Genomic DNA, 23,885 nt, shown 5'->3' with positions numbered 1-23,885 from the left:
TCGGATAGAGTAAGGCTTTTCTTAGGTTTCCTGGTAGCATTTCTTATGGCATTTACTATCGACCAGAACTTTTATTTTTTACTTTAATTGTTTTAAACGATAATTTTTTTTAGAATTTTCACTTTGTTATTTCGGCAGTTATTTCTTTTAGTGCAGATATTTCACATTAACGAATGAAGAGCTCCCGTCTGTTGCTAATATTTTCCTCATATATATTTAATTTCTTTTTTAGGTCAGATAACAATGAGACGTTCATCCTTGTAGCAAGAAAATTAAGCATTCACAACATGAATTTCATGAATATATACTGAATGAAATGTCTTAAATCAAAGGGAAATTTATTCTACTTTAGAATAAAATGAATATTTAACTTTTACAAAGAAAGAATAAAAATTATTTTGAAGAACGAAGCCAGCTGTACAAATTCACAATTAAATTAGATTTAGAAGCCTTGCACCATTTGTTGTAGGTATTGTATGTTGATATTGCATACGGAAGAAATGCTAAAATCTTTAGTGCGTTTATATTAATAAAAAAACATTCTTATGTGGCTTTAGAAAAGAAAAGACCGTGGCTTCGTAACCTCAAGTTGAAGACCCCTGAAATAAATTGATGGTTTAAAACTTTTTCTTAATCCTTTCTCTTGTACATATTAAAAAACAGCAGAGTGAGACCTCTGTATTTGTTTAACTATCATCAATCCAAAACCCGCGAGAGTTGTGGCAGCTTCTGAAGTCTCGCGGCTCTCACGTAAAACCTCACTCGTCAAGAGATTAAAATCCTCGATAATTTCCATTATTCGTCTTTTAGCGGAATAAACCCGGAAGCAGAGGATAGAACCAGGTGAAAAAAAGAGTTGAAGGCGGGAAAATGGAGGCTAGCTGTTCGTAGGAGGCTTGTTTTTGTTATGCTATCTACATTAGCATGCTTTGTTAGCCTAGCTCAGTTCGAGTCTTGTGTTTTTCAGCGGGAGTTCGGCTCGGTTCGGATGTTTAATCGTGCTTTCTGTCCTGTAACCGGTCCAGAGGTGCAACAGGATGTCCGACAGTGAGGACAGCGACTTTTCTGACAACCAGAGCGAGCGGAGCAGCGATGGGGAGGCGGAGGAGGTGGATGAGAATGAGGTGAGCTGCTTCTGATGGAGAGGGGGTGGAATAGGACCGATTCACCCAAAACCCTGTTAGTCTCAAATGTTCACAACTTTAAACACGTTCCCAGATGGCAGGTTGCTGTAGAACCTTCCTATGCAGACACTGGTTCACCAGAGGAGCAAAACAGTTCCAGTAGGAGTAATATTACCTCAACATGTTTATATTACTGTACTGGGGAACTGATCATGACATCTGGCTTAATATTCTAGAGATTTAGTCATACAAACAAAAATACAAATTGTGGTGTTTTAACGACTAAAATCACAATTAATACCATAATTGCAAACATTTTTCAAAATCCAATTTTCAAATATAAAAAAATATGTAAAATATATAAAATAAGTCACAATTTATATGGTTTATTTTCAACAGCACATTTAACAACAAAGCTGGTGTATAAACATGAGGTCTCACTTCAACAAAAACTCCCTCCGTCTGGTGTGTAAACGTGGTTCTTTATTCAGTAAAGTTATTTAGAAAGTAATAGTGCTTAATAATAAAAGTCAAAAGCTTGGTGCAGGAAAGCTACTCCTAGAAGTAGGAGTAAAGTTTTTTTTTTTTTTTTAAAAAACAACAACTTAAATGTAAGTAATTACTACCTGCTTATTATTGTACTTGAACCAGTGTCAGTTTTATCCGTAGACCAGTGTTTCCCAGCCCTGGTCCTCCAGGCTCACTGCCCTGCATGTTTTAGGTATTTCCTTGCTTCAGTCCAGCTGATTTCAATTGATGACGGATTAACAGGCATTTGTTGAACTGCAATCAGTTGAATCAGGGAAACCTCTACAACATGTAGCACAGTGGGCCTGAGGACCAGGGTTGGGAAACACTGCTGTAGACAACTTTTCAAAGTCCTAAAATAATTTTCAGAAGTCTTCAAAAATAATTAGTTCAGTGTTGAAAAAAGTAAGCTACACTTTAAATATGGCAGCTTTATTATTGTTATTGTTTTCTCTTTTAATTTTCTCTGCGGTTTATAAATAAATAGTTTATTTCTTGTGGCGGCTTCTCTGATGGTGTTAAAGTTTGTTTTGTCTGAGATCCTCACGTTGAGCTCACTGAGGCCGGGTTCTTTCCTGCAGGAGGAGGCAGCCAGCCCTGTGGGCAGCGATAAAGTAGCTGATGAGGAGGGGGAGGACCTGGATGATGATGATGATGAGTATGATGAAGAGGAGGACGAGGAAGACGACGACCGGCCGAGGAAGAAGCCGAAACACGGAGGGTTCATCCTGGACGAAGCCGGTGCGAGGAGGCGACTCTTCTTCTTTGTGGTTCTGTTGTTGGAGGGTGGGCGGAGCTTTAACACACACCTGTTCCTCCATGTGTTTGTGCAGATGTGGACGATGAAGATGAGGATGAGGATCGGTGGTCAGAAGGAGGAGAGGACATTCTGGAGAAAGGTGAGACAAAAAACACAAGGAAGTCTGGAAACCACTCAGAAGCTGAGGCTGCTCTGCCGCTCAGACAAGTTGATGATTAAATCTGCGTTAAGTGAACTCGTCTTGGTTTTAAACTCGTTTCTTATGTAAATAATCCAACTGTGGTTCATATAAAGTAGAACTGTAATGTTTTGGTCTGATTTCCTGCTTAGCGCAGCGCCTCATTCCCCTTTTCTGATCTGAGCAGCATCTGAGAAACGCTCACTTTGGCGCCATCTCTTTCAATGAGGGGCGTTAAGCCCCTCCCCCTGCAGGTCGCACACCGTTCCTCTCTGCACCTTTAGGACATTTTTGTAGTTTGATAGCAGAGATTTTATTGTCCAGCTGAGCAGAAATTGGTTAAAAGTCGTGAGTGACGGCGGAGTCGTCGTCCAGCCTGACATGTTGGAGAGCGCCGCCACAGCATAAACAAAGCCTCAACGTAGCTTTGTTAGCTAATGCTAGCAACAACAACACTACTGAATGCATATGGATCATTTATTCCTCAAGACCGAACTGTTCTTGTAATAACTCAAAACACGGTTCTCCAGGCACTGACTGCTAGCATACAGTGCTAACATTAGCAGAAGGGATGATGCTACTGCTAGCAAAACGCAGCCAGGACTTCATATCAATACAAAATAAATACATGACTGGAATACATTGTGTTGTCATTTTAACATTAGCATGTAGCTTAGCGCTTTGCTGTGTCTAACGTTTATACACACAACAGGAAATGACCCTTCAAAATAAAATGTAAGGTGTCTTGATGCTGGAGACGGTGGAATGAAACGACCCAGGTCTGTAACTGATCCAGTTAAGGTGGTACTGTGATGTAAGAGTCCAAAACGTAACGGGGAATAAAGAAAACATACATGATAGAAAAATACGATCAAACAGAATATAAAGAAATCCAAAATAAAATAAACTTCTCTGCTCTGTTAGAGACTCGGTGCGCAAAACAAAACGTATCCATTTTATATGGAAAGTTTCCTTTATTGGAGCAACATGGGGGTCTAATGTTTACAGCAATGTTGCTCTGTGGGAGTGTGTGTGGCTCTGTGTCTCCTGACCTCTAACTGACCTCTCTCTGTCCTGCGGCGGCCATTGCTGTCTCCAGCCAACGGTAAAGCTGTTGCTCTTGTTGTCACTGACTCTCATTGGAAGTGAATGGATCATTACTGTCATCCATTTATTAACCCTCCGCTCCCCCTCCTCCCCCCATCACCTCATCCCAGCACAGCTGCGCCTGTCAGTCCGCACTCAGGGAAAAATCAGGCTGCACCTGTGTGAGAGCAGCTCTTCTTCTGTGGTTTTCAGCCTTGGAGGACCAGCTGCTTCTCTTTCAGACTAACTCGTCCATCGGACCTGGACACATTTTAACCGTTTCTGGCAATAAGTTGCTGCTGTTTGACTTTAATGAGCAACTTTCAGCAATCAGCCACAACATTACGACCATCAGTCAGGTTCTGATCAACACGATTATTATCCATTTATTTCATGCTGTTATTTATGCTGAACGCATTTCTGCTGCATCATGAACATCCAACAGAGAAAATATGAACATGACACACACCGCACTTTTCAGCTGGTTGTTTGTACTTCATACACTTTATGATTTCTTATTACTCTCCTTCCATTTAAAACATTTTGGTAGAAATTAATCTATCCAATATTAATATCTGCATCGGTTCTGATATTGGAAAAAAAAAATTAGATCGGTTATCATTGACAGTGTGTGTGATCTATGAGAGCAGATCTATTCAATCTATCTCTACGCCTTGTGCTCTGAGTGACGTCATGCTTTACTATTTATTTCTGTCAGTTTCTTTATGACGTATTTGATGTTTTATTCTCCTGTCTGAAGAGATTAACGTTGTTTTTCCATGTTTGACCAGCCTGTTGTTTTTAACTGTGCTGGCCTGGAGCAGAGTTATTAATTACATTAATAATTCAGTTCATTTATGTCTGTGTTTAAAACACAAACGTTTGTTTTCCTGGATCAGCCGATACTAAACCGCAGTTATCGGATATCGGTAGAGAAAAAAAGGATCGGTGCGTCCCGACGCTTTGTGAAGCTTTGCAGCTGCTGTTGGTGGTTGTATGGTGGCTGGTTGGGGTCACGCTGCTCCTAGATATCACAGCTGTTGCTGTTCCTAATGCTGTGGCTGAGAGAAGCTGGTATCTCCTGATTTCTCGCTGCTGTAACTTCTGCAGCTCCTCGTCTCGTCGTGCTGCGGTTCAGAGCAGCAGGTGGAACCGGGTCCTGTGGAGCCTGCAGCTCCTCTGCCTGCCGGTTTCTTTACGGTCGGTTTAGCAGAAGCCTGGTTCCGGTCGGCTGGTCCTCCAGGCGTCCTGGTCCTGCAGCCTGAGGTTCTGATCCGGGCGGCTCGGCTTCATAAACTCATTATTAATAGGGCTTCCTCTCATCATGCTTCTCGTGTTGTGCTTCCTGCCTCCATCACTGTTCCTGCTGATCACTTCCTGTTTGCTGACTCGTCTCTGTTCTTCCTCCTCTTCCTCGCTGGTGGATCCTGAGCAGAAGAGGCTGAAGGTCAGTTTCTCTCATCTCAGACATTATTGACTCCATGTTTTGGTTCTAATAAACAAACGGTGAAACGCTCTCCTTTTCCACCAGCTTCCAACCTGGACCACGTGGTTCTGGATGAAGACCACTCTGGATCCAGGCGGCTGCAGAACCTCTGGAGGTAGAACCTGTGAAGAGTGTCGATAGATAAAATGATCTTCAATAAGTACAGAAAAGGATCATTTCATTCGTTTAGGGGAAAAGTAATCATCTCTGTCACAAATAAACTTTAATTAAACTACATTAAAAAGCCAAACCTGCAGATAAAATTACTAATTTAAGTAATTTTAAGCTACTTCCTTCCGATTGGCTTAAAATGCATCAAATCATCTAGAAAAATTCAAAACCAGCAGAAAAACCACATCAGTGTGGAAGGCAGTTACTGCAAGCTGCTGGTGGTTGTTGAGTTTAGCGGTGAATACTTGTTCTCGGTTTCTGCACCATTTCGTTTCTCTGCAGGAGAGCAGCGTGTGAACCTGGTTTAGTGTCTGACCTTGGCAGTCTGCTGCCGACCAGCAGCAGCTTTCCTCACTCACTGTTTGTGTTTCAGGGACTCCAGGGAGGAGGCGCTGGGCGAATACTACATGAGGAAATACGCCAAGTCCTCCGTGGGAGAGCAGTGAGTACTGGACTCTGAAACCTTCTGCTCTTCATTCACCGCCTCTGTGTTCTGGTTCAAATCCAGCTTCTCTTCAGGGATTTCCCAGTTCCCAGAAAACGTCTGCCGGTTCTTCAGGGTTTCTGACTGCAGCTTCCCACACTGACACATACTCTGTCTGCCTCATCAGGAAAAGTGGGACAGAATGGGTCCGATAATAAAGTCACAATCATGTGACAATAGAGACGTAATAATGGGAGAATCATTTCAGGATGCAAAACTGATACAAGAATAAAGTCATAATAATGCCACAGGCAGAAAGATGCAATAATAATTCTGTAGTACCAGACTGACACGAGAATAACGCAGTGATGAAACTAAAACTATAAAGTGATAGTAATGATGCGAAACTACAAGAATACATTTGGGAAGTTTGAGAAAGTCCTAATCAATCAAGAATGATTTTGCAATACGAGACTGATGAAGCAAGGATGACATAATGATACGAGACTGGCGCAGCGAAGTCGTAATAATGCGATAATGAAGTCATGATGCAGGAATAAATCTCCAGCTGCCGTGTTTTCTTCCTTCACTAACGATCTGCTCACCTCTCCATAGTCTGGTGACTCTGCCTGTTTGCTGCCATCAAGTTTTTCTCTAAAATAAATAACTGGCTTAAATTTTCACCCTGCCTGGTTTCACAGTAGAAAACCAGCAGCAGATTCATTCCTGAGGCCACATGTAGACAGGCGTGTTCGCCAGTCACCATGGAAACACTGATTTAATTTCCTCTTTAAGGCTGAAAAGTTTCTCTCCAAACAAACTGTAAAATAACAGTTGGTGATCAGAACACCAACCTTAGTCGTCCACAGAAAGTTAGTTTAAAGGAAGAATTCCGTTTTGATCACAAGGTAGAACAAAAAGAGGTCAACAAAACGGCCATGTTTTTCTTCTTCTGTGGTTTAGTTATGCCGGAGGTCCAGAGGAGCTTTCTGATGACATCACCCAGCAGCAGCTACTTCCTGGAGTCAAGTATGTAAACAATTATTCGACCAATCGGCATCAAGACCCTCGATGATGTCATGAGCCTTTCATCTTGTTTTATATTGCAGGGACCCAAACCTGTGGACCGTGAAATGTAAGGTGCGGAAACACACACACACACACACGCATGTTTGCTCAGCTATCTTTGCGGGGACTTTCCATTGACTTCCATTCATTTCTACAGCCTAAACCTTAACCTTATCCTAACCCTACCCATTACATGCCTAACCCTAACCAACCAAAACTCAATTCACACTGTAGTCCTAAATCTGACCCCTGACCCAAAAACAGCGTTTCCCCTTATGGGGACCAGGCTTCAGTCCCCACAAGAAGCAGCGGGTCCCCACAACGTAGTAAATGTCAGGAAAATGGTCCCCACAAGGTATTAGAAACAAACGCACACACACACACTCTCTCTGATCGTCCAAGCTTTCTGTGTGCAGATTGGCGAGGAGAGGGCGACCGCCATCGCTCTGATGAGGAAGTTCATCGCCTACCAGTTCACTGACACGGTAAGATGTCACCTGACCTCAGGCTGAGCTCTGATTGGTAGAGAGGGTTCAAACCGACCAATGGCTGACTGCTCCTCGCGCCGCCTGCCTGCAGCCTCTCCAGATCAAGTCAGTGGTGGCGCCCGACCACGTCAAAGGCTACATCTACGTGGAGTCGTACAAGCAGACGCACGTGAAGGCCGCCATCGAGGGCATCGGCAACCTGCGCATGGGCCTGTGGAACCAGCAGATGGTTCCCATCAAGGAGATGACCGACGTTCTGAAGGTTGTCAAGGAGGTCACCAACCTGAAGCCCAAGAGCTGGGTCCGGCTCAAGAGAGGCCTGTACAAGGACGACATCGCCCAGGTAACCACATCGCCCGGATAACGACCGGTAGAACTGCTTCCTTCCTTCTTCCCTCCAGTTTTTCAGTCTCCAGCATTAGAGCTGACATCTGCAGGACGTTCTGTTGGTCATTGACCTTTAGGCTGCAGTGAAAGTGTCGGGGACCTTTAACCTTTAGGCTGCAGTGAAAGTGTCGGGGAGCTCAGAGGAAGCTGTGTTGGGCACCAGGTGTTGCTGTCGTCATGGTGACCTGTGTGTCTCCAGGTGGACTACGTGGAGCCCAGTCAGAACACAATCTCCCTGAAGATGATTCCCCGCATCGACCTGGACCGGATCAAGGCCAAGATGAGTCTGGTGGGTTCTGGTTCTGGTCGGTCTCCTCCTGTGGAGCTGCGTTCTGACTCAGACCTGTGTGGTTTGTAGAAGGACTGGTACGCCAAGAGGAAGAAGTTCAAGAGGCCTGCGCAGCGCCTGTTTGATGCCGAGAAGATCAGGTATGCTCCCGGTTCTGGTTCTGGTGAGCGGATCCTGTCTGAATGGTGAACTCTGCCGCAGGTCTCTAGGTGGGGAGGTCAGCCATGATGGAGACTTCATGATCTTTGAGGGGAACCGTTACAGTCGCAAAGGCTTTCTGTTCAAAAGCTTCGCCATGTCCGCCGTGGTGAGTCCACGCCGTCTGGTTCCGGTACCGGCCCGTAGTACGGCGGGTCCCGGTACCGGCCCGTACAACAGCGGGTTCTGCTGTGTTTGTGTCAGATCACAGATGGAGTGAAGCCCACGCTGTCGGAGCTGGAGAAGTTTGAAGACCAGCCAGAGGGGATCGACCTGGAAGTGGTCACCGAGTCGGGTATGACATCATCACTCTCTCACTGGACGAACCGCCACCGTTTACAGAAACGACTAATCAGAAATCTAACAGCCCTGCAGTACCTCTGTGGCCCACCAGGGGTCTCTGTCTTTAATTCCTTACTTCCTATTTTCCATTGGTAGGCACTTTTATGGTGTGTGTGTGTGTGTGTGTGTGTGTGTGTGTGTGTGTGTGTGTGTGTGTGCGTGCAGGTAAGGAGCGTGAACACAACCTGCAGGCCGGGGACAACGTGGAGGTGTGTGAGGGAGAGTTGATCAACCTGCAGGGGAAGATCCTGAGCGTCGACGGCAACAAGATCACCATCTTGCCCAAACACGAAGACCTGAAGGTGCTTCCTCCTGACCGCCCTGCAGGTAGCCGAGGCTCCGCCTCCTCTTCCTCCGCTCACCCCGTCTCCGTCTCCCGAGCAGGACCCGCTGGAGTTCCCCGCTCACGAGCTCAGGAAGTACTTCCGGATGGGCGACCACGTGAAGGTCATCGCCGGGCGCTACGAGGGCGACACCGGCCTCATCGTCAGAGTGGAGGAGAACTTCGTCATCCTCTTCTCGGACCTCACCATGCACGAGGTGAGACCACACCCACCCTGACTCTACCTTGACTCCGCCCCTCACTCGCCCTGACTCCCCTCTCGCCGCCTGCAGCTGAAGGTGCTGCCCAGAGACCTGCAGCTTTGCTCGGAGACGGCGTCGGGCGTGGACGTCGGGGGGCAGCATGAATGGGGCGAGCTGGTGCAGCTGGACCCGCAGACGGTGGGCGTCATCGTCCGGCTGGAGAGGGAGACGTTCCAGGTTCTGAACATGCACGGGAAGGTTCTGACGGTGCGCCACCAGGCGGTGAACCGCAGGAAGGACAACCGCTTCGCCGTGGCGCTGGACTCCGAGCAGAACAACATCCACGTCAAGGACATCGTGAAGGTCATCGACGGGCCGCACTCGGTGAGGAAACCTTCAGGAAGATTGGTTCTGGTTCTGATTCTGGTTCTGATTCTGGTTCTGGTTGGTGGTTCCAGGGTCGTGAAGGGGAGATCCGCCATCTGTTCCGTGGCTTCGCCTTCCTGCACTGCAAGAAGCTGGTGGAGAACGGAGGGATGTTCGTCTGTAAGACCAGACATCTGGTTCTGGCCGGAGGCTCCAAGGTAGGCCGGGTCTGGAACCAGCAGCTGGGCCTCTCATTAGACTGGGAACCAGCAGCTGGTCTCCAGTGGGCGGCGTTGGGCTGATGTTTGAAAGCCTCCAGCTGTTTTTCGTCTCTTCTTCTGCTTGTTTACGTGCAGCTGCTCTGAACCACCGCAGCCTCTGAAAGCGTTTCTCTTCTTCTTCTGTGTTTTTTGCTGCGTTCAGCCGAGAGACGTGACCAACTTCACGGTGGGGGGGTTCGCCCCGATGAGCCCCCGGATCAGCAGCCCCATGCACCACGGCGGCGGAGGTGGGTGCAGCCGCAGCGAAACGCTTTGGAGACCACAAGTTTACATACACTCAGTACAAACAAAGATTCCAAAACCATTCTGGATGTAAACTTTAATAAATGAATTCAGATTCTTTCTCTCCTTATTGAGGCGATTTAATAGAAATAATTTCATTGAAACCACAGACGTTTGTTTCTGATTTAACTTTAAACGGTGAGGAATAAAAGCTGCTTGTGTCTTTTTATTGGGGTATGTAAACTTGTGGTTGTCTTGCAGTGAGTTTTTCTCACCTGACTGAATGTTTCTGTACATGCAAACAAGACGGATGTTCTCTGCGTGGGAATATTTACACAGTTTTATTAATTATTGTTGAGACGATTATTCTGATTATCAGCCTGCAGTAAACATGAAACATGGCTTCAACCCTGTCCTCTCCATCCTCCCCTGTCCTCTCCATCCTCCCCTGTCCTCTCCGTCCTCCTGTCCTCTCCGTCCTCCCCTGTCCTCTCCGTCCTCCTGTCCTCTCCGTCCTCCCCTGTCCTCTCCGTCCTCCCTGTTCTCTCCGTCCTCTCCTGTCCTCTCCGTCCTCTCCATCCTCCCATGTCCTCTCCGTCCTCCCCTGTTCTCTCCGTCCTCTCTTGTCCTCTCCGTCCTCTCCATCCTCCCAAGTCCTCTCCATCCTCCCCTGTCCTCTCCGTTCTCTCCATCCTCCCGTCCTCTCCATCCTCCCGTCCTCTCCATCCTCCCCTGTCCTCCCCTGTCCTCTCCGTCCTCCCCTGTCCTCTCCGTCCTCCCCTGTCCTCTCCGTCCTCTCCGTCCTCCTGTCCTCTCCGTCCTCCCCTGTCCTCTCCGTCCTCCCTGTTCTCTCCGTCCTCTCCTGTCCTCTCCGTCCTCTCCATCCTCCCATGTCCTCTCCGTCCTCCCCTGTTCTCTCCGTCCTCTCTTGTCCTCTCCATCCTCTCCATCCTCCCAAGTCCTCTCCATCCTCCCCTGTCCTCTCCGTCCTCTCCATCCTCCCGTCCTCTCCATCCTCCCGTCCTCTCTGTCCTCCCCTGTCCTCTCCGTCCTCCCCTGTCCTCTCCGTCCTCCCCTGTCCTCTCCTGTCCTCTCCGTCCTCCCCTGTCCTCTCCGTTCTCCCCTGTCCTCTCCTGTCCTCTCCGTCCTCTCCTGTCCTCTCCGTCCTCTCCTGTCCTCTCCGTCCTCCCATGTCCTCTCCGTCCTCCCCTGTTCTCTCCGTCCTCTCCTGTCCTCTCCGTCCTCCCCTGTCCTCTCCGTCCTCTCCTGTCCTCCCATGTCCTCTCCATCCTCCCCTGTCCTCTCCTGTCCTCCCATGTCCTCTCCGTCCTCCCCTGTCCTCTCCGTTCTCCCCTGTCCTCTCCGTCCTCTCCTGTCCTCTCCGTCCTCTCCTGTCCTCTCCGTCCTCCCATGTCCTCTCCGTCCTCCCCTGTTCTCTCCGTCCTCTCCTGTCCTCCCCTGTCCTCCCCTGTCCTCTCCGTCCTCTCCTGTCCTCCCATGTCCTCTCCATCCTCCCCTGTCCTCCCCTGTTCTCCCCTGTCCTCTCCGTCCTCTCCTGTCCTCCCCTGTTCTCTCCGTCCTCCCATGTCCTCTCCGTCCTCCCATGTCCTCCCATGTCCTCTCCGTCCTCCCATGTCCTCCCCTGTCCTCTCCGTCCTCCCCTGTCCTCTCCGTCCTCCCCTGTCCTCCCCTGTCCTCTCCGTCCTCCCCTGTCCTCTCCGTCCTCCCCTGTCCTCTCCGTCCTCCCCTGTCCTCTCCGTCCTCTCCTGTCCTCTCCGTCCTCCCCTGTCCTCTCCGTCCTCCCCTGTCCTCTCCTGTCCTCTCCGTCCTCCAGGTGCTCAGCAGAGGGGCGGCGGTGGCGGCGGCGGAGGATTTGGGCGTGGCCGGGGACGCAGAGACAACGAGCTGATTGGTCAGACAGTGCGGATCTCCCAGGGTCCTTACAAAGGTCAGACAGAGGGCGTTGTGCGCCGTCGGGTCCGATCTGTGTCCCTGTGGTTCTGACGGGTCTGAACTCGGTTTCTCAGGATACATTGGCGTGGTGAAGGACGCGACGGAGTCCACGGCCCGCGTGGAGCTGCACTCCACCTGCCAGACCATCTCTGTGGACCGCCAGAGGCTGACCACCATGTACGTACGCACAGATCGGCTGCCGAGGTTCTGACCCGGTTCTGTTCAGGTAGAGGTCCGGTGGCTGGATCTTATCAAACAGAGGAGCAGCATTAGAGCTGGTGGGTCCACATGAGCAGAACCTGGTGGTAAAATGTTTGATGCGTTTCAACACAACGATCCCATCATGCCGACTCAGAGATTCGCTTGTAGAAAAAACGACTGGAGTTTCATTTTTCAGCTTCCCGGAAAATATTTACAGCACAATTAGAATCTGAACTTTTTAAATGCAAAGGAGTCCAACAGCATATTTTGGTTATTTAATTTTTATTTTGTAAAATTGTATTAAGAAACAAGAAACAAGCTACTAGATTTGAAGTCACATTTTCAAGGTAATATTTCAAGACATTTCCAGCTACCAAAAGAGATTTCATTCCTGGCTGAAATCCAAGCCATATGTGCTAGCTAACATATGTTAGCTAGCACCTGTTAGCACATATGGCCAACACCTGTTAGCTAGCCATATGTGCTAGCTATTGGTGCTAGGCAGGTAGATACAGGTATATAATATAGATATAAGTTTCTATATCTTTAAATATTTTTGACCTGAGAAATGCGACTCCGATTCTCCGCGCTGGTGTCCGTAGCGCTCGGAGGCACAGGGAACGCACGACGGTGGCAGATGGTAACTCCGCCCCCCAAAACCACAGAAACACTAAAAACAGTTATTTAGGTTTAATGGGCTGTTTCGTGCTTCACTGGGTGATTTCAGTTCTGCTTTAACATTTATTGTGATGGTTTTCTGTGATGTAATATTTCCTGTATCAGTTTCACGGATTCATATTAAAATGAATCCAGTGGAAACGGGTTGAAAAGTTCTGGCAGTCATTTAGAACCCGTCCCACCATGCAGCCCTGCAGAACTCCTGGTTCTGGTTCTGTACTTCCTCTGGGGGTCATGCTCAGCATCATTTATCTCCTGTTCTGACCCGGTTCTGAACCTGCATGGTTCCTGTAATAATTTGGGTTTGGTTGTCTGTGAATCTGAAGCTGTAGAACTTTGGTTCTGTTAGGGTTAAGGTAGACGCATTTTGGTTCTTTAAAAACATGTAGGATTGAAGAAATTCTGCCCCCTACAGGTGGGAGTTAGCAGCACGTTAAAAATGTCGACCATATTTGCAGAAAGTCTCCACTGAACTCAGCTCTCCGTGATGTTAAAAAGCCTCTGATCTGTTTTATGCATGAATTTCTGTGATTTTTGGGGTTAATAAAATCTGGTGCATCTGAGCAGAGAAACATTAATGACCTCGTTTATTTCCTGTTTTTGCTGATTGTCTTAGATTATTTCTGCTGTTCTTACACTGATACTCCCAGGATTTTGCTTTCTGTTTCTGTTGGTGGTCCAGAGCAGCTTGTTGCGGTTTGTTGCCGTTTCCTGTGTTTGTGTCGCAGCTGCATCTCATTTCTCCGTCTTCCCTCCATCCAGGGGAGCGAAGAGGCACACTGGGTCGACCTCGGCCCACGGACGCACCCCCATGTTCGGCTCCCAGACCCCCATGTACGGCGCCGGCTCCAGGACGCCCATCTATGGCTCCCAGACGCCCATGCACGATGGTGAGACGGAATCACAGGCTGCTGGGGTCAGAGTTCATTCTGCTGTCCCATAAACATCCGGTTCTGGTTCTGGAGCTGCGTCACAGAGAGAATATTTGATTGTAAACACGGCAGACTGCAGAAAGAGTTGGCTCGCCTTTAAACTGTCGCCGGTTGCCATGGTTACCCACATTTATTTATCTGTTTGAACTTTAGCCAGCATGTTGAAATAACTTTGCTTCCAAACTAGTGACTGAGAAACGTCTTCATGACCCTGAAGCGTTGATGAGGGGAAACCTCTTAAACCTCAGAGGTTCAAGAGGTTTGGACCTCTTGAACCTCTGAGTTCAGTGGGAACAAACTGAGACGGATCCACGGTGAGGAAGGCGCAGGGGAAACTATGTTTTCATAAATAAAAGGCCAGCCCAATAATTAAATCACATGATAAATTTAAACTTAATTTCCTGTTTTTGCTAAAAACTGGATGATAAAGTTTTCAGTTTTGGTCTCTGCTAGCTGATGATTCAGAATTCATTTTATTTGTTTCTATTTTATTTAAAATGTCTTCCAGTGTTAAATGTTCATGAGAATTTAAATTTAAATTTGAGAAATGTTCTTCCATTATTATTCCATTGCTAGAAATTGGTCTCAAAACAACATCATCGATTATCACGACAACTTCTGGGACCATTTATCATCCAGGAAAATTTACTATGGTGACAAGAATAGTTTAGCCTGGTTCTGACCCAGTTCAGATCTCTGTTCTGACCCGTCTGCTGGTTCTGTTTCCTACAGGAAGCCGTACGCCTCACTATGGCTCCCAGACCCCGCTGCATGATGGGAGCAGGACTCCTGGTCAGAGCGGCGCCTGGGACCCCAGCAACCCCAACACACCTTCCAGGTAACCCCAACCCGGACTGGCAAACCAGAATCAGAACCGCTCCTTCTTCATCCGCCCTCCGTGTTTTTCTCCCACTTGCAGGAACGACGAAGAGTACGACTTCGGCTTCGACGACGAGCCGTCGCCGTCGCCGCAGGGCTACGGCGGGACCCCCAACCCCCAGACGCCGGGCTACCCAGAGGTCCCCTCCCCTCAGGTTAACCCCCAGTACAACCCCCAGACCCCGGGAACGCCGGCCATGTGAGTACTCGTCCCGGCCAGCAGGAGGCGCCTGGACGTCCTGTAACGTCTGCGTTGTGTTCAGGTACAACCCGGAGCAGTACTCGCCGTATGCGGCGCCGTCGCCGCAGGGCTCCTACCAGCCCAGCCCCAGTCCCCAGAGCTACCACCAGGTGGCGCCATCACCTGTCGGGTTCCAGAACACGCACTCCCCGGCCAGCTACCACCCCACCCCCTCCCCCATGGCCTACCAGGTGTGAACGCGCTCTCAGCGATGTTCGGGTCCGGCAGAACCCAGCCATAAACGCTCTGTGTTCTCTATCGCCCCCTGCAGGCCAGCCCGAGCCCCAGCCCCGTGGGCTACAGCCCCATGACGCCCGGAGCGCCCTCTCCTGGAGGATACAATCCCCACACCCCCGGATCCAACATCGAGCAAGGCAGCGGCGACTGGGTGACCACCGACATCCTGGTCCGGGTCAAAGACTCCTTCATGGACCTGATGGGACAGGTCGGAGTGATCCGGAGCGTCACGGTGAGCCCAACTGGACCCGACCGGAACCAGGAGCCCAAACATCTCATTACAGACTAGATGACAGAAAACAATAACAGTGGCAGACGGTAAAAACTCGCTGGCAACGCATGAAGATTCAAACTACAAAATGCACAAGAGGAACAGGAACGCTGTCAGAGCAGACGCAGCGCGGACGCCGTCTCTTTAAGAAAACGCGCGGCGCGGACGCCGTCGCTTTAAGAAAACGCGCAGGGCGGACGCCGTCGCTTTAAGAAAACGCGCAGGGCGGACGCCGTCGCTTTAAGAAAACGCGCAGGGCGGACGCCGTCGCTTTAAGAAAACGCGCAGGGCGGACGCCGTCTCTTTAAGAAAACGCGCGGCGCGGACGCCGTCTCTTTAAGAAAACGCGCGGCACGGACGCCGTCTCTTTAAGAAAACGCGCAGGGCGGACGCCGTCTCTTTAAGAAAACGCGCGGCGCGGACGCCGTCTCTTTAAGAAAACGCGCGGCACGGACGCCGTCGCTTTAAGAAAACGCGCAGGGCGGACGCCGTCTCTTTAAGAAAACGCGCAGGGCGGACGCCGTCGCTTTAAGAAAACGCGCGGCGCGGACGCCGTCTCTTTAAGAAAACGCGCAGGGCGGACGCCGTCTCTTTAAGAAAACGCGCGGCACGGACGCCGTCGCTTTAAGAAAACGCGCAGGGCGGACGCCGTCTCTTTAAGAAAACGCGCGGCGCGGACGCCGTCGCTTTAAGAAAACGCGCGGCGCGGACGCCGTCTCTTTAAGAAAACGCGCGGCGCGGACGCCGTCTCTTTAAGAAAACGCGCGGACGCCGTCTCTTTAAGAAAACGCGCGGCGCGGACGCCGTCTCTTTAAGAAAACGCGCGGACGCCGTCTCTTTAAGAAAACGCGCGGACGCCGTCTCTTTAAGAAAACGCGCGGCGCGGACGCCGTCGCTTTTTTGCTGCGTTTCTACATTGTGAATGTTTCTTCTTTTTCATCCTCTGTGTTCATGCCGCATTTCAGCCTTATGAGGGTTTGAAAAGTACATGATTTTATGCTTGAATGAAAGTTTCTGCATGTGAAAATCATGTTTTAGGAGTTTTAGTAGTGGAATGAAAAGTTCTGGTCCGTTTAGGGTGGGCTGATGAGGTTCTGTCTGATCCGTATCGGGACGCCGTCACTTTAAGAAGGAAGACAAACGAACCAGACTGAACTTTAATTTTCATTAAAGTTAAAACTCAAGGAGGGAAAATGGAACTGTTTATTTTGGAGTGTGGCCCGTATCGGGTCGACTCGGTACCGACCCGGTACCGGCCCGGTTGCTGACCGAACCTCGTGTCTGCAGGGTGGGATGTGCTCCGTGTTCATGCAGGACTCTGAGAAGGTGGTGAGCGTCAGCAGCGACCATCTGGAACCCGTCACCCCGACCAAGAACAACAAGGTGAGTCCACCAGAACCGGACCTGGGCCTCGCTCTTCCTCTGCTGTTGCCATGGTTACGGGTGGCGGAGCTGACTCCGTCCTGTTCTCCAGGTGAAGGTGATCCTGGGGGAGGACCGCGAGGCCACAGGGATCCTGCTGAGCATCGACGGAGACGACGGCATCGTCCGCATGGAGCTGGACGACCAGCTGAAGATTCTCAACCTGCGGTTCCTGGGCCGCCTGGAGCACTGAGGGCCGCCGGCCCCGGACGCTCCGCTCTCCTTCTGTTCTGCTTTTAGTGCTTTCATGATCTGTCAGGTCTTTGAATTCTGGCTCCCAACCAAACGTGTCGCATGAATAAACTGTGAACCGGTCCGGATCCAGGATCTCGAGGTTTTCCAGGATTTCCAGGAGATCCGCAGCTTCATGCTGGAGAACCACTGAAGCCGTCTGCTCCTCTAGTTCCCACCTGGGGAACTTCCCATCAGTGTCCAGGTGTTCCCAGGTCAGAAGGGATTTACATTCATGTGAAACAGTTTAGCACAGGTCAGATATTCAGTTTATTAATAAATGTTCACATGTTGACGTCTGAAGTCTCTGGTTGAATCTCTGGGGAAATGAACTGTTCACTGTTCAGGTTCTGGTGTTTCACTCAGAAATCAGTTAAACATCATCAGTTACTTAGTTATTAAATGTGTCGACGTCTGATCTTTTAATCTCAAAGTGATTTAATTTTAGTTTTACTGGTTAAAGAAGTGAAACGTGGTTCTGAAGGAAGCGGGTCGGATGGGTTCTGATGGAGAGCAGGGGAAAGTATTCCCACCCCTTTGTTCAGGTTTTATTCAAGACAAAGAAATAATTAAAACTGGAAGTAAAGGACGAGTTTTATCTGAAATACAAATGAAAACCAACTGAACCTGCGATAAACCCAGTAGATGTTCCACTTTTCACCAGCAGATGGCGGTACATCAGCAGGACAAAGGGAAAACTTCAACTATAACTGCTCTTTGGATAGAAACATTCGTTCTGTCAGTGGAAAGAGATTATTATTATTATTATTATTATTATTGAAAAGGCAGAAAATCAAACAAACCTTAAATTTTCTGTAGAAATCTCAGAGCTTCATGTTTACTAAGCTGTCAAAGTTACTGACATGTTTTGCTCTTTTCTGGTACGTTTGCTATAAATTAACACACTTTACTTTGACTCTGATATTGTTGCAAATATTTCTATAATTTTTATTTCGGTCTTTCTCCTGGATGTAATCATCACTAAAAGACTAAAACTGGAACTGAGACTAAACTAGCAAACGGTTAAAACTAATAATCTAATGAGCTAAAGTCAAATTGAATGTTTGTTCGGGTTCTTGAATAAAAGCAGAACATGATTGTAAATGGCATCATGGAGGAGCGTCGCTGTGCTTCTTAAAGAGACAGAGGACAATTTCTAACTGAAATAAAATTTTTGCTATTTTTTATATCCAGCATTTTCATCAGAGTTATTAGGAGCATCATAAAGGAAGTGATCCTGCCTGGACCGGTCCGGTCCGGACCGGACCAACGGCACAAAGTGGCTGAGGCTGTGGCGCCCCCTACAGGAAGCCTGTTTGTTCCACATTTTCTCACCATGAAGGAGAATCATCAGAATTTTGGGTTTATTGGGTTTGGATGTGAGCCGTCGGATCAGAACCGAAGCGTGTTCTGTGAGGTTCTGTCAGAACAAACCGGACTGTTGGAGCCTTTTATTAGATTTAACAGTTTAATCATGTTGATGCTGCTTAGCGAAAACAAACATTGATCTGAGCGGTTCCAAGTCCGAACTGGAGGGAAAGCAGAGCAGGACGTTCCAGAACATCTCGGGTCGGGTCGCGTCGGGTCAGCCGCAGGGCCGCCACGGCTCCTGGTGGTTGATGGGGAAGTAGTAGAGCAGAACGTCCGGAGGGCAGGGGTGGCCCGGAGAGGGCCCGGGGCCCGGCCCGCCGTCGCCATGGTGACCACAGCCGACAGTCAGGTTCCGGGTCAACTGGACCTTCACCTGGAACAGAACCTGCCTGTCCTGCAGGAAAAGAAGAGAGATTCTGATTCTGTTGGAGGAAATCTTTGTTTCAGGTTCTCTAAGGGGTTCTGCTGAGGTTCTATTGAGGTTCTATTGAGGTTCTGAACTCGGCTGAAACTAAACTTCGTTCAGAACCGGAGTTTAGTTTCAGAACTAAAAGAAACTCTTCAGGCCTCAGGAACCCAGACGGGTCATTAGAGGAAGAACCCAGCAGAACCGGAACCTGATTGGACCGATCAGGAGAATTTCATCCTGGCTATTTAACCAACACCAGCTGGCGGTTCTGTTTGTTCTTTTGGACCTTAAACGACCCGGATATCACTGGAAAAATAACTGCAAGTGTTTCTAATTCGTCGCCAGGGTAACCGGATCGCTGAAGGATCCAGTTGGACCAGCGGTTCTGGAACCGGACCGGGTCGGCGGCAGGTTTTATGAGATGTGCTGAGGATCCGGTCCAATTAGCTGCTGCTGTTAGTGGAAGGTTCTGGAGAACAAAGTTCTGCTGCAGATCTAGTGGACCCGGTTCCTCTGGAATATTTGCAATATTTGCTCCTGTGAAAGATGATCAAAGCGACTTTTTGTTAGAACTCGACATGAAGCCGGACTGATTCAGCAGTGGAGAGGAGAAGTGCTGCCCCCTGCTGGTCGGAAAAACCAACGTTTTTGACCATTTCTGGGGAAAATCTTCAATAAAAGCACAAATCTGCACCAGCGTGAAAAAATCCGAGGATCTGCTGGTTTTGTGTGAATTATTGAATCGTTTCTGACTGAATGAGAATCTGCTCTTCTGATTCTGTTTGAATATTTGTGATGATTCAGCAGGTTGGTTTCCTCTGAAAGTGAATCACCTTCTGGTCTTTGACGCACTGGATCTCATGTTTGTCTCCGACATGCTGCAGCAGGACCTGCTGCAGCTCTGCAACCTGGACCAGAGAGAGACGGACAGAACCAGAACCAACACAAACCCAGAGAAACAGTAAAGCTGCAGTCTGCTTACAGACCATTGGTCCAAATCCTAATAACAGATTCATTCTATAGAAAAGAAAACTTGCTTTTGTCAAACGTTTTTCATCTTGGAGGCAAAACATAAAATCAGCCCCAAAGGAGAAAAAGATGATTACATTTTAAAATGTAATAATCAAACCTTTTTTTGTCTCTCTGCAACATCTATTTACATTTTTTGCGGGTTAATGTTGGTCTAATGATCTGATGTGATCTGGTTTTACCTTGTAGAGTCGATCACAGGACGGAGTGATTCCTGCTTCCGCCAGCATCCTGCAGCACAAAACTGTCTCATTATTTAACTCCATCATTTCAGAGAAAATGTGTGAAACATTTATGAACGTTTATATTTTGTTGCTAAAATGAGCCTGCCAGTGAAATCTGCATGGCGGCCACTAGGGGCGCTGCAGCAACGCTCACTTGTAGAGATCAAACTGATGGCGCAGCTTCAGGCAGATCTGGAAATATTTTAGAGGAGAGTTGAATCCTTCAACACACGCAGCGCAAGAGCCGTGTTTCAGCCACTCCTCCTTCCTGCCACACAAATCAGATCATAGAATAGAAGCAGCCTTTAATGTCCCGTAAAATTCACACAAAAAAGTTATAAACAAGATTAACAAAAGCAGTACTAATAGTAGTACACTGTACAAGACAATAACAGAAAAACTGAGTAGTTATTAAATAACTCCACATGAATTAGATAAAAATATTGAATCACAAACCAAGGATTGTTCAATTTAGTTGGATCAATATAAATTATGAAAATAATAGGAAATATTCACTCATATTTCTTGAAACAATGAGCAAAATCTTCATTTCAAACATGTCAACAAAAAAGGCAAAAAATAAAATCCGGTTTGTGCCGAGTTTATGGGAACTGAATGAAAATCTGAACTTTAATTTGTAAAAAGTTTGTTTGAGGATCAGCACTTTGAAAATAAACTGAATTAAAAATAAAATACATTTAATTTCTGTATTTACATCAGAAAATCAAAGTCTGAACAATAAACAATAATTAAAAATTTAAGAGAAATATTTAATGGGTAATGCTGCATGACACCGCCCCCTACAGTAAGAGACAGGAACTACAGGAACTCCGCCTCCTTCGGACAGGAAGTGGAACTACAGGAACTCCGCCTCCTTCGGACAGGAAGTGGAACTACAGGAACTCCGCCTCCTTCGGACAGGAAGTGGAACTACAGGAACTCCGCCTCCTTCAGACAGGAAGTGGAACCACAGGAACTCCGCCTCCTTCTGACAGGAAGTGGAACTACAGGAACTCCGCCTCCTTCTGACAGGAAGTGGAACTACAGGAACGCTGCATACCAGAAACGGAAGCACGGTTTGGTTTTCAGGAGTGATGGCCAGAACTCCAACAGCTCCTCCTCCACCTCCTGGAACATAAATCAGAAGTTTTACAGAAACATCGCCCTCTACAGGAAGAGAACGATGTTTGGAGAAAATGGGTCCCATCTGGGAATCACCTGGAGGTCAGAGTGGAAGATGGGCCAGCAGGTGCAGCAGGACTGGACATGGAGAGGCCTGGAATCAAGCAAACAGCAACATGAGCTTCCTGTGGAGCGTCCTGACCGATGGATCATTTTCAAACCCGTTCATTCATAAAGCAACAGACAGGAAATTAATCGGCTGGTAGCTGAAGGGTTGGTACCAGAGGCCATGGATGGTCCAGCTGCTGATGTTCTCAGGAATCGTGCACTGAGTCTCTTTGTACAAAGACTGATGGAGACAAACAGACGGGACGTTAGCATAAATCTCATGTTTCTGTCCTCATTTAAAACATGCCTGTAGTCAACCCTCTTGTCCCACATCAGTGTCTGACCTCGCAGATGAATTAAGTCCTAATGTCACTGAAAGCTTTTCTCAGTAGGATTAATATGAAATAAATAGGAAATCTTTCTGACATTGTGAATGTTTCATCTTTTCTCAGCGAGAATCTGAATTCAGTCGCTAATTCATCATCAGATCAGTTTGTTTTTCTTTCTTTGATTTGTCCTTCCTGCTTTCCTTCTTTATTTCTGATTCTGTGATGATGATGATGACGCCACGCACCTGGCAGAACCCCCCCGGCCACTGCAGGGTGAACAGCATGCATCTCCAGCTGCAGTCGCGCTGCAGTGGCTCGGCGCTGTGGCGGCCATATTTGTAGTCCTCCCACAGTTCCTGTTGCGTCACGGAGCCGCGAGGGAGAAGCAGGAAGAGAAGAGCCGGACTCAGAGTGACCAGCAGGGGCAGCACTGAGCGGGACATCTGGATCTGCAGGAACTGAAAGTTTTCACACCCCGCAGATTCAGGTTCGGGTTCTCCAGAAGGGAACGGAGTGAGCCTGCGGGGGGCGCTAGAGAGACCGTCCTCCTCCAGACAAAGCATCAGAAACATGAGAACAAGTTTTGATTCTGTTGATTATCTGACAGGATGTGAATAGATTCTCAATCTTTAAAGATTTTATCCAAAGCAGATCGTCTTGTTTCATTAAAAATCTGCTTCATTTCCCATCAGAAACAAACTTCTGGGTTAAATAAAAACATTTTGAATCTAAATCTGCAGAAGTTTGAATAAATGAAGATAACAAAGCTTCTCGTCTCCCTGATTTCAGCGACGATCAGATTTTTGTTGGTGAGCAGAATGTGAAGAACTCACCGATCTGCGTCTCCGTCGGCTGGAAATGAAGAAGTGAGACGATTCCCCTGAGCTGCACTTTCACAAACTATAAACAGACCTTTGATTCACACTTCCTCCAAAACCAGAACCCAGGGGCTGAACCGGGTCGGGCCTCCAGAACCAGCTGTCAGACGGTTCATGCTGGGTTTTGAACGGGTGAAGCATTGAATCGTTACAGGGTGAAGCGTTTTCCTTCCCTGCAGACTAGCAGCAGCGACTCTCTGCTCATCCCGCCGGTGGTTTTAATGTTTGTATGGATTTTAAATCGGCTGCCTGACGTCTAAGAATCGGCTCTAAATCCAACCTGAGTGACGTTTCCATCGTTTCCCCAAACGAAGGACATTGGTGTCAAATGTTTGTGCTGCGATTGTGCTGCAAATATTTCTGTTTGTGCCACTGTGTTTTAAAGATATTAATAAAAAAGTTTTCAGAGGTCGACTGGCCCTCCTGCATTTATGAAATCAAACATAATGGCTGCTGCACAAACCAGCACAAACCAGCAGAGTTGATTGATACCAATGTTTGATTTTGGTTGACCTCTGATGACCTCTGGTGACCTTTTACATTTTTTAATTCATATTTTTAAAGTGATCAAATCTGACACCAACAGTAAGGTTTGGAGATTATAGGAGACAAGGAGGAGCTTGACCTCTTGACCTCTTGACCTTTAGACTTCAATTAATATATAATAGCCAGAAAGTTTTAGCACAAAACGATTTCACCAGCTTGAAAAGTCCAAACATCCTGCAGACCAGCAGAACCCGGCCGGTACCACTGCTGCCCGGCAGCATGAAGATTGTGGGCTTGAATCCCGGTCTGCCTCAGTCCAGAACCAGAACTGATGGACTGACTGGACTCTAAACTTTACTAAGCTGCGAATGCAAAACAATATTTACTGACTTTCTAAATATTTTTTCATTATTTTATTGTTTCTTGCATCGTTTCCTTTTCTGTCTAAAGTTCATTCATTCAAAGCAGCAGCTGGTCAAACCGATCAATAAAAACTCAAACCGATCAATAAAAACTCAAACCGATCAATAAAAACTCAAACCGATCAATAAAAACACAAACCGATCAATAAAAACACAAACCGATCAATAAAAACACATTTACTGTGTATACATACACAGTAAACAAACAACCAATCAGAGCAGCAGCAGACAGAATCTAACTGATCAGTCTGTTAAATTGATCAATATTGGAACTTTACTAAAGTAACGACTTCAGTCATTTTTTACCAAAAGTGATTTTTGCTATAAAAAAGTCCAAAGTTTTTCCTTCCAGAAGACGATTTAGGCAGAAAAAATATTATTTTAGGGACAAAAACAATGAAGAGGTTGAGTCTGAAGGAAGCAAACAGCTGGTGGTGTGAGCTGAGGGTCAACCAGAACCAGAACCAGAACCAGAACCGGTTCTCTCTCTGTGGCAGCCATGCTGTTGTTGTCAGCTGAGCTGCAGGCAGGTCAGTAAA

General features: G+C 47.6%; 2 protein-coding genes across 7 annotated transcripts; one reads left to right on the top strand and one right to left on the bottom strand.

Moving 5' to 3' along the window:
- The first annotated feature begins 693 nt into the window (after positions 1-693).
- On the top strand, positions 694-17,267 carry supt5h (SPT5 homolog, DSIF elongation factor subunit). Of its 3 annotated transcripts, none has more exons than XM_028045211.1 (30): positions 694-843; positions 968-1,124; positions 2,234-2,393; positions 2,486-2,551; positions 3,690-3,695; positions 5,112-5,123; positions 5,208-5,277; positions 5,707-5,775; positions 6,721-6,786; positions 6,867-6,897; positions 7,242-7,310; positions 7,405-7,656; positions 7,900-7,989; positions 8,059-8,129; positions 8,191-8,296; positions 8,392-8,482; positions 8,695-8,831; positions 8,914-9,069; positions 9,145-9,438; positions 9,513-9,638; positions 9,844-9,928; positions 11,758-11,871; positions 11,951-12,053; positions 13,518-13,645; positions 14,420-14,525; positions 14,607-14,765; positions 14,830-14,998; positions 15,079-15,276; positions 16,603-16,698; positions 16,790-17,267. In XM_028045211.1, exons 2-30 carry the CDS (start codon positions 1,038-1,040, stop codon positions 16,928-16,930), a joined length of 3,258 nt encoding a protein of 1,085 aa, XP_027901012.1. In that variant the 5' UTR covers positions 694-843; positions 968-1,037; the 3' UTR covers positions 16,931-17,267. The 3 variants fall into 3 exon arrangements, with proteins under 3 accessions (XP_027901012.1, XP_027901014.1, XP_027901013.1); XM_028045212.1 differs by having other exon boundaries at positions 699-843; positions 1,028-1,124; XM_028045213.1 differs by lacking the exon at positions 3,690-3,695.
- A 1,137-nt stretch (positions 17,268-18,404) lies between these two features.
- On the bottom strand, positions 18,405-23,424 carry rnaset2l (ribonuclease T2, like). 4 transcript variants are annotated; one of them, XM_028045331.1, is made up of 9 exons: positions 22,394-23,424; positions 21,806-22,018; positions 21,405-21,472; positions 21,220-21,277; positions 21,062-21,129; positions 20,156-20,269; positions 19,960-20,008; positions 19,582-19,656; positions 18,405-18,733 (listed from the first exon to the last, which is right to left on the bottom strand). In XM_028045331.1, the coding sequence occupies exons 2-9, from the start codon at positions 22,001-22,003 to the stop codon at positions 18,554-18,556; spliced, it is 810 nt and encodes a 269-aa protein (XP_027901132.1). In that variant the 5' UTR covers positions 22,004-22,018; positions 22,394-23,424; the 3' UTR covers positions 18,405-18,553. The 4 variants fall into 4 exon arrangements, with proteins under 4 accessions (XP_027901132.1, XP_027901131.1, XP_027901134.1 ...); XM_028045330.1 differs by having other exon boundaries at positions 21,806-22,108; positions 22,394-23,423; XM_028045333.1 differs by having other exon boundaries at positions 21,806-22,105; positions 22,394-22,411.
- Between the last annotated feature and the right edge of the window lie 461 nt (positions 23,425-23,885).

The sequence above is a fragment of the Xiphophorus couchianus genome, chromosome 18 (assembly GCF_001444195.1).
Source record: "Xiphophorus couchianus chromosome 18, X_couchianus-1.0, whole genome shotgun sequence".
Classification (NCBI taxonomy): Eukaryota; Metazoa; Chordata; class Actinopteri; order Cyprinodontiformes; family Poeciliidae; genus Xiphophorus; species Xiphophorus couchianus.
Note: the sequence above shows the minus strand (reverse complement) of the source record. Positions and strands in the feature narration are given on the sequence as shown.

Excerpts from the sequence above, each read along its gene's own strand:
- rnaset2l (XM_028045329.1), bottom strand. The coding sequence starts at position 22,132 with ATGTTTCTGATGCTTTGTCTGGAGGAGGACGGTCTCTCTAGCGCCCCC. Across the intron at positions 21,473-21,805 it reads GGCCGGGGGGGTTCTGCCAG|TCTTTGTACAAAGAGACTCA; the intron begins GTGCGTGGCGTC and ends TGTCTCCATCAG. Across the intron at positions 21,130-21,219 it reads TCTTCCACTCTGACCTCCAG|GAGGTGGAGGAGGAGCTGTT; the intron begins GTGATTCCCAGA and ends TTTATGTTCCAG.
- supt5h (XM_028045211.1), top strand. The coding sequence starts at position 1,038 with ATGTCCGACAGTGAGGACAGCGACTTTTCTGACAACCAGAGCGAGCGG. Across the intron at positions 7,311-7,404 it reads CCTACCAGTTCACTGACACG|CCTCTCCAGATCAAGTCAGT; the intron begins GTAAGATGTCAC and ends GCCTGCCTGCAG. Across the intron at positions 9,929-11,757 it reads CATGCACCACGGCGGCGGAG|GTGCTCAGCAGAGGGGCGGC; the intron begins GTGGGTGCAGCC and ends TCCGTCCTCCAG.